The 9,811-nt window shown below is 44.8% G+C and overlaps 1 protein-coding gene across 1 annotated transcript; it reads right to left on the bottom strand.

Moving 5' to 3' along the window:
- Positions 1 to 378: 378 nt before the first annotated feature.
- On the bottom strand, positions 379 to 9,211 carry snapc2 (small nuclear RNA activating complex, polypeptide 2). The gene is made up of 6 exons (XM_071478113.1): positions 8,808 to 9,211; positions 6,419 to 6,592; positions 6,123 to 6,261; positions 4,580 to 5,485; positions 4,311 to 4,399; positions 379 to 811 (listed from the first exon to the last, which is right to left on the bottom strand). The coding sequence occupies exons 1-6, from the start codon at positions 9,021 to 9,023 to the stop codon at positions 566 to 568; spliced, it is 1,770 nt and encodes a 589-aa protein (XP_071334214.1). The 5' UTR covers positions 9,024 to 9,211; the 3' UTR covers positions 379 to 565.
- Between the last annotated feature and the right edge of the window lie 600 nt (positions 9,212 to 9,811).

Genomic DNA, 9,811 nt, shown 5'->3' with positions numbered 1-9,811 from the left:
CCCCTGATGGAAGAAGTTGCAGTAAACTGTAAAACCTGTAGGTACAGAATCTGGATCATATGGACACTTCTCAAAACTTCAATCACCTTTTCATCTTGTTCCAGTTTCAGGATCAATTTATTATAATAATTATTGAAGTTTTTTTTTAACAGGTTCTGTTTCCTGCCTGCAGCTTGAATCAGAGACTTCAGTCTGAAATAAACGTCGTCTAAACAGTCTGAAGATGGAAGACGTCAAATGTCTGAATGAAAACAAACTAATATTTTATTTGTTTGCTTCTTTTTATTCATAAAAAAGAATAAACAATTCAATTTAAGGTCTTTCATTGTTTGTCACTGTAACATGAAGCTGAATGGACACAGTGAAACACACAACTACGTGTTTTTAATTATTTTAATAAACTCAACAACTTCACTAAAACATCAGATTAAAGAACCTGAACCCAGACCAGTCCGGAGGTCAGTCCAGAGCTCAGTCCAGAGCCTGTGAGCCAAAGAATCAGTCTGATCACTGAACAGTTTACAGTCAAATTAAATGTCAAACCACTGCTCATTTGGTTCTTGTTTTATTGGCGCGTCAGAAGCTTCAGTGGCACCATGAAAGGGTTAAGGGGAGGGCACGGCCCCATCACGTCATTCCCTGATTGGCTGGATGTGTTGCTGCTCTGTGATGATTGGCACTCATCGGTCCTATCAGAGCTCTGCTGGCCGTCTGGTCTGGTCCCGTCTTGACCCTCTGACTGAGCAGAGAGTCCGTCCCTCATGTCTGTGGCCCTCTGGGAGTCATCGGGGGCTGAGAGACTCCGGTACACCTGGAACATGGAGGAGGAGGACTTTGGGTTAATGCTGGATTCACCTAAACTAACATGCTACTGACACCAGCTCTGGTTCATACTTGCTGGTCTCAGCATTTATTACAGATACTGTGACCTGGACTGGTTCCTGTCCCATGATGGTCCTCTTCCTGCCTGTGGTCTTTACACAGACTCCTGAACCAGGTCACAATCAGGAACGTTCTGAGTGATTGAGTTTTTGTTCCAGTGAAATGTGATGACAGACTCCAGCAGTCTGCCTCTGCCGGGAATCGACTCCCTGGGGCCAAATACAGCAGGGCCCACCACACAGAGTTTCCATTACAATTTAGCAAAATATTTCTTTGTTGAATCGTCTGGAAAATAAAAAACCTTCTGTGACATTAGTTTTTTCTACATTCATGTTTCCATTTATAATTTTAATCAAGCAGGATGAAGCAGCTGCTGTAGTTGGATCAGGTCTGGTCCTAGTCTGCTGCCACACGAGTGTACCAGTATTAGCTCTTCTCTGACATGGGAAAGACCTGAACCCAAACCTGAACCTGTGAGAATTTAAAAGTGAGTGATTTAAAGGTTCAGACAGCAGGACAAACAGTGACAGAGGAACCTGAGCTGGACACAGAAACAATCCTCACAGCTCTGATTTAACCTGTGTTATTTATTGCTGTGTTGTAAAGCAGCTGTTGCTTTTCTTCCCTCTGTCCCTGGACTTGGACTTTGTGTCTCCTCTTGATAAGAGACCAAATCTAAGTTGAGGAGCTGGTGAGGGGAATTCAGCTGAAACAACAGCAGACAGCAGAGCTGGATCTCTGCTGAGGACTCTGTACAGCCTGAAATCCACGACATCATTCTGGTCTTTACCTCTGAGACTGTTGGTCAGTTCACTGCTCTTCTCTTGCACACATCCAGGGTGCGCTGTAACAGCTGTGAACACCTTTTAACTCCATGAAGTGCTCAGAGTCAGAGTGAGACCTCTGATGGTGAGGTCTAGGACTTCCATCTGTCGCCTGCTGCCGCCCCCTGGTGGTCAGCTCCTGTCTGCAGCTCCTGGAGCTTCAGTTCAGTCTGAGCTGCAGACAGGAAGCTCTGGACTCTTCAGTCTGTTCTTGTTGTGTCACAATACATGATGACATCACACCAGAGAGACCATGCTGTAAACCTAACCCTTTGAGAGGGACTGCTATGCTGCTACACTGTTACACTGCTACTCTGCTTCACTGTTACAATGCTACACTACTACACTACTAGACTGTTACTCTGTTACACTGCTACACTTTTACACTATTACACTGTGATACTGTTACTCTGCTACACTGCTACACTTCGATACTGTTACTCTGCTACACTTTTACACTGTGATACTGTTACTCTGCTACACTGCTACACTGTTACTCTGTTACACTGCTACTCCGCTACACTGTTACTCGGTTACACTGCTAGACCGTTACACTGCTAGACCGTTACTCTGTTACACTTCTACACTTTTACACCGTTACTCGGTTACACTGCTAGACTGTTACTTTATTACACTGCTACACTTTTACACTGTTACTGCTACACTGTTACATTGCTACACTGCTAGACTGTTACTCTGTTACACTGCTACTCTGTTAAACTGCTACTTCTTTACACTGCTACACTACTACTCTGTTACACTGCTACTCTGATACACCGCTACACTGTTATAACTGTTATGGTTCTACAACCCCATTTGTGAAATGTAAATAAAAACAGGATGTGATGATGTGTAAATCATGTAAACCCATATTTAACTGAAAATAGAACAAAGACAACGTATAAAATGTTGAAACTGAGAAATTTTATTGTTTTATGAAAAATAGTTGCTCAATTTGAATTTGATGCCAGCAACATGTTTCATAGAGGCATGTTTACCACTGTAGCCCGGAGGAGGTGGCGTCCATTATTTCAAAAAAGAATTTGAAATTTTGATTTGTCAGACCGCAGGACAGTTTTCCATTTCACCTCAGGCCATCTTAAATGAGCTCGGGTCCAGAGAAGTCAGTGATGTTTCTGGATCATGTTTAGATATAATTTCTTCTTTGCACGGTAGAGTTTCTACCTGCATTTGTGGATGAAGCAGTGAACTGTGTTCACAGACAATGGTTTTCAGAAGTGTTCCTGAGCCCAGACAACCAATGATAGAATGAAAAAATTGTTTTTCATGCAGTGGCACCTGAGGACCTGAAGATCATGACCATCCAGTACTGGTTTTCAGCCTTGTCCCTTGCACACAGAGACTTCTCTGGATTCTGTGAATCTTTTAATGACATTATGAACCGTAGACGCTGAAATTCACTAATTCTTTGCAGTTTCACGACGAGGAACATTATTCTTAAACTGTTGCACTATTTGAGTAGTGAACCTCTCCCCATCTTCACTGCACAGAGACTCTGCCTCTCTGGAACTTCTTTTTATACCCAATCATCTTCTTACCTGCTGCAAATTAACCTAATTAGTTGTGAGATATTCAACCAGGTGTTTTCTTTAGCATTTCACTACTTTTCCAGTCTTTTGTTGCACCTGCCCCAACTTTTCTGAAACATGTTGCTGGCATCAAATTTAAACTGAGCAAATATTTTTCATAAAACGATAAAATTTTTCAGTTTCAACATATGATATATTTTGTATCCGTTATATTTTCAATCAAATATGGGTTTACATGATTTACACATCACCACATTCTGTTTTGGGAAACAGGGTTGTACCCTCTTACATGTCTACACTTTTACAATGTTACACTGTCACACTGATACACTTAACGATGTGGCGTCCACACTGATGAACGATCACGTTCTGTGAACAGCAGCAAACACTGCTCACTGCAGCTGTGAGACTGATGATGGTTCCACTGCAGCTGAAGAGCCCATTATCCATAACACCAGTGTGTTTTCTCTTCAGGTGCTCGTGCACAGTGAACAAACCTCCTGTTTGTTTTCTGATCATTACTTTCACACATTTGAAGCTTTGAGCCTCTGTAAAGTTTATACATAATAATATGATATTGTTATAATAGATTGAAATTAAAAATGAATGTCAATTTAAAAAAATGATGTCCACACATTTTCAACGTGAGTATCTTAAAAGGCAAAAAAGCCAGACCTCTGGGGGCCCAACAACCCGTCAGGGCGCCTGGACCTCTGGAGGCCCGACAACCCGTCAGGACCTCAGGACCTCTGCAAGCCTGACCATGTTTGAAACAAAGAATTCCTAAAGAAACGATATGACCCCAACAAGATTCATTGTTTCATCTCCATGTCCCACCTCATGTCCATTTGTTTTTGGTCAACAACCAGTGACTTAAACTGGGAGATCAGAAAGCCACGTAACGCTCATCTTAACAGTACCTAACTGGCCTGAGGTCAGTGGCTCTGGGCTCATAGATGGAGCTAATGGTTCAACCTCATCCTAAAGAAAAAGTGCAGACTCTTTGATCAGCTGACCAATGATCAGCTGACCAGTGAGCAGCAGCAGGTCATACCTGGACGAGGTGTTTGCGCAGGTTGTTACAGTCGAGCAGGCGAATCTCCTCTGGTAGAGACCTTAACAGGCTCAACAGGACGGCGCTCTCTGCAGGGTGGAGTCAGATAACAGATGAATAAACAGGTCTGTGTGAAGGACCGACCCTCTGACGTTCATCAGTTTAAACATTAAGAAATAAAGTTATTACAAATGAGGGTATAATTAATTCATCTCTTAACTCTGATGCTGTGTTAGAAAAATAAACTCAGTCTAATAATTGTGACTCACCCATGGGGGTGAGGTGACACTCCTCTGTCGGATTGTGGACGAGACTCAGGAAGCGATAGATCCTCTCAAAGTCCACAATGCATCTGACACCGAGAGTCCTGGGACCAGCAAATTTACTGGTGCGACCAACCCTAGCAAAACCTGATGCAGCAGAGCTGGAGAGGGGGGGCTGGGGGTGGGTGGAGGAGGAGGAGCTGGAGGAGGGGACAGAGGATGGAACAGGGCTGGAGGGAGGGGGCTGGGTGGAGGAGGAGGAGCTGGAGGAGGGTACAGAGGATGGAGCAGGGCTGGAGGGGGGGGGCAGGGGGTGGGTGGAGGAGGAGGAGCTGGAGGAGGGGACAGAGGATGGAGCAGGGCTGGAGGGAGGGGGCTGGGTGGAGGAGGAGGAGCTGGAGGAGGGGACCGGGGATGGAGCAGGGCTGGAGGGGGGGGGCTGGGTGGAGGAGGAGGAGCTGGAGGAGGGGGCCGGGGATGGAGCAAGGCTATGGAGGGGGTTGAGACTGGTGGCAGAGGAAAAGACAGTGGTGGAGGTGGAGGGCATGGAGGGGGTGGAGGGGTTGGTGGTGGTGGGGGAGTGCTGCTGGGTCATCTGGACTACAGAGCCACCAACACTAGGAGTCTTTACCACGGCTGCAGAGCCAGAACCAGGGGTGGTCTGTGCTGAGACCGGGATCACAGGCTGTGGGTCTGCAGGGGGCGCTGCAGCTCTTTCTGCTGTACCTGGCTGGTGGGCAGAGGCAGCAGCTGAGGTTCCAGCTGTGGTTGCAGGCTGATGCTGGGGTGGAGGTACTTTGTTGTTCCGCACTCTAACCACACTGGACAGAGCTGGGAGTCTCTTGGCTGGACCCATGGTTGACGCTGGAGTCCTGAAGACCAGGAGAGGACGGGTACTGTTGGACCTAGGACCTGAGGGAAAAGACAGGAGACAGTGAGATGGAGGACAGAACTTGCAGCAGACACAACTGGGATGGACACGAACAATGATGATACACCTGCTCACTGAGGTGTCAGTACCAGGTAAGTCCTGGTCTGGCATCTTGGTTTTTTGAAACCAGAAAAATATTATTTGGAGGAGAAAGTGGAGCTGAGGAGGAGTGAGGGATGGATCTGGCCTGCTAGGTACTCTATCCTGATTGTCAGGTACAGTCTGTCAATCAAGGTACCCCCACCCTAATGCATCCCCTGATTTATGGTCTGTTTTCTTCTAAATGGACCATAATTTAAAAATTGAACATCATGTTGTGTTGAAGAAGACTTGAAACTAGAGACTGAGACCATCAACTCATCAGGAAAACATTTACTGAGGTAATAAATCAGTGAGAAGTAGAGACATTTTCACTTCAATACAATCAGACTTCTTTTTACCACCAGTGGAGTCGCCTCCTGATGGTCATTAGATAGAATGCAGCTTTAAGGCTCTTTAGCACTGGCTTCACTGTTCAGACCCAGAGTCCACGTCCAGGTTTATAATCAGTCTGTGGGATTAACTAACACCTTCATCAGGTATCTCCTGAGATCATGACTCAGGTGTTGTGTGCAGTACCTTGGACAGCTGCACGAGGCATCGGTCTCAAAGGGATGGTCCGGCCAACAAGCCTGTCCTGGTCTTTGGGAGGTCTGAGGACCTGGGGAGGGTCACAGTTCCTCAAGGTGCGCGGCTCTGTGGATGACACTATCAGCATCTGAAATACACAGAGGGAGGAGGGAGGGGGGAGGAGGAGTTGGAGCCATGACGCCACAGGACAGGTAGAGGTACAGGTGTGTCAGATCTGGTTCAGAAGCAGCAGATGTTTTATCAAACACCTAACCCAGCCCATATGATCAGGACCTGGACCGTACCTGAGAGAATGCACTGGTGATGGTTTCTTCAAGGGCTCCAGCCACAACTGAAGCCATGTTGGTCCACACCTCGATGGGCCTGCTGCTCCTCTTCTCCTCCCACCTCATTGTCTTCAGCTTCAGACTCGCACAGGAGATCACTTTGTCCTTCAGAGAGTCCACCACAGCCTGGATCTAAGGGAGGAGGACAGACCAGTGGTCCTTACACTGTACATGAAACCAGAGGTTTTCACTAAGCTGCTGGTCTCAGACAGGTGTGATGAGGACTGCCTCACACATCAGACTCTACAGTGATGTCACAGTCATGAGTCCTCACAGGTGAACCTCAGTCTATTTCACTTCCAGTAAAAAAAAATTTAATTTTCATCAGGGCATAAATTCTTATCAAACGTCTTACATCACAGTAACTGAGGAACTTCATCAATAATCAGTTCATTCAGGTGACACAGGTGACTCTCTGGACGACACCTGTCTCCTGTCTCAGATCATACAGCCCAGTGTCTGCTGGACTAACAACCTGTCAGCTGGTCTGGACGCTCAAGCTCTGTCCCCTCAGGAGTCTGGACCAAGACCAAACTCCAGAGTCGGACCCTGCTGGACTGTACTAGCCTGTTGGTGGTGTAAAGTTAGTACTAGTTGATAACCAGGACTGACTGTGCTGGTAGCCGAGTTAAACCAGTCCCTGTGAGGTCACCGGGCCAGCGAGGTCACCGTCAACCTCAGATCACCTGACTTCTGGTTTCACCATCTCATACACAAAGTCAACATATGTGGTGTACACATGTTGAATATATGACATATATGTCCATATAAAATGAAAACATACATGTAAAAAATTATTTAAAACTATTAGAGACTGGAGCAGTTTCATATGTCGACATAAATGTTTATAATTTAGATAAATATTTATCATTTTAGTGTATGTTGATGTTAAGAAAAAACAGACACTTTCCTAGAATGAGAAGAGACGTGTTTCAAACTAACTGTAAAACATATGTAAACAAATATATATTATGTTGTATTAATAAACTTACACACACACACACACACACACACACACACACACACACACACACACACACACACACACACACACACACACACACACACACACAGACACACACACACACAGACACACCTGGAGGATCCTCTCTCCTGACTGAGTGTCCTCCCAGTTAAACCCTGTACATCATGTGCATCTTTTATTCTGAAGTGAATAGTGACAACATCAAACAGGATATTGCATCAGCCAGAGGACCCCAAGTGATCTTTATTGATGAGTGAAAAGGTTTGTAGAGCTCTCTCAAATATTGATAAAAATAGCTACATTCAACTCATGGTACACTTTTCATGTCAGGTGGTACAACCAAGGTAAAACTAGGAAAATGTTATTTTATTATAAAAGTCTATTATTAAAAAACTAGTATATAAGTATAGTGTAAAGTATATACATTTTTACAAAAATTTGGTTGTGCCACCTGACATTTTTCAGGTGGTGAAGTTAAAAATACAGTCAAAAATGAATTTAAAACTTTGAAATGTTGTAACACAAATAAGGCTTGTTGAAACACATTATTCTAATTTCAAAAATATGCATGATATCCATTTTAAAAACACTTAAAAAAAAAAATTTTTTAAATGCTTTATTTGTCAATGACCCAAATACCCTGGGGTCCCACAGGCAAATTGAAACAATAAGGAGGCCACAAGGTCATCAGATACCCCTCTGGTATAATATGCTGGGCAAAGGAGGAGGCCACTGCCATCAAGAAAAGGAAGCTCCTCACAATGTGTGCAGGGTTTCACCCCATGTCCAGCATCCTGAGACTGTACACTAAGCGGAACAGGGGAGGCTGTGAGTGAGTATAAGAACCACTGTCTGGGATGAAACAGCAAAGGAAGATTGCCCCAAAGACAATATGAATACCTCAGGCAGCAGAAACCCGAGGTTGATGATGAAGAGGAGGATGAACCATCATGAAGGGACAAGCCCCTGCACAGCATGTACCACCGACAGATAGAAGAAGTGGCCGATATCAAGAAACCCTATCAGTGGCTGGAGAAAGCCGGACTGAAAGACAACACAGAAGCACTAATCATGGCAGAACAAGAACAGGCACTCAGTACAATATCAATTGAGGCCAGGGTCTACCACACCAGACAGGACCCCAGGTGCAGGCCGTGGAAAGAGGCCCCTGAAACAGTTCAGCACAGAACAGCAGGGTGTAAGGTGCAGGCAGGAACAGCGTATATGGAACAACACAACCAAGTGGCTGGCAGAGTGTACAGGAACATCTGAACTGAGTATGAGGTGAGAGGGAGATGATGTTTCATGTAGACGTTCATCTTCATATAGAGGATGTGTGCAGGTGACAGACCAGGGCCGTACCTCAGCTGTGGACCGAGTAGGGACCTGTTTTCTCAGGAATTCATAGTCGATGTCTCCGCAGCCTCCGACGGTATTGTTCAGTCTCTTCAGACCGTTCAGGAGCTTCCTCCGCTCCAGTTTCTGCCACCGACAGGTGAGTTTACCTGACCTGTTCCGGACCGGCTCAGGTCTCAGGCTGCGGTCTGGTTTCTTTCGAGTACGAGGAGGCGGCTTCATGTGGTCTCAGGCTGCTGAACTGGACTGCCGGATTCAGGATCTGGTGGGTTCTGGTCCTCGAGTGTGTCACTGAACAAACACTTCAATATTGTAGAACAGAAACGTTTTAAGTTAGAGTTAAGTCGGAGCCTTCGCCATAGACCGCCATCAGCCACAACTACTGCATTATTTCCGGTAAAATTTCAGAATAAAAGCCTTGCTTCTTAACAAGAAAACAATTATTTGAGCAAATATTGAATAAATGTATGAAGTGATCAGAGTTTTTCTGGTTGTGAACCCGTTTCTTGTAAACGGAGTAAGAATTTAAATTATGAAACACTTTAATGTAAATGTTGCTGGAGTTTATGCGTCATTTAAATACAAATTTAATAAATCAATTTCTAATCACAGTTTGAATTAATTAACCCATCTATTAGAATGAAACAGTGTAGGAATATAAAGAGGATTCATCATTTCTGGGCAGTGATCCCAGCAAAAACACTTTTTATGTGTTTAATGATCCAAATTCATATTTGAAGTTCACCCTCAACATTAAAGACAGAGCAGCAGTTTTAGCTCATTTCAAGGTTTAAGTTTTAGACTTGTTGTTCAGCTTCCTCTATCACAGGAGGAAACAAACTCACTCAAGTTACACTTTGTAATTTTAATTTGAAAGCGAGCGGCTGACGGTTAACTACTTCCGGGTTACTATGCTCCAGCTCTCAGTAAACAAACCCGCGCTGTCAGTCTGTTCATTTGAAGAGACTCCAGCACCGGAACATCCTCAGTCCTCTGTGTTTTATTTTTGG

Source organism: Trachinotus anak, unplaced genomic scaffold (assembly GCF_046630095.1).
Source record: "Trachinotus anak isolate AG129_WGS33_773 ecotype Australia unplaced genomic scaffold, CSIRO_AGI_Tana_v1 ptg000005l, whole genome shotgun sequence".
In the NCBI taxonomy this organism is placed as follows: domain Eukaryota; kingdom Metazoa; phylum Chordata; class Actinopteri; order Carangiformes; family Carangidae; genus Trachinotus; species Trachinotus anak.
Note: the sequence above shows the minus strand (reverse complement) of the source record. Positions and strands in the feature narration are given on the sequence as shown.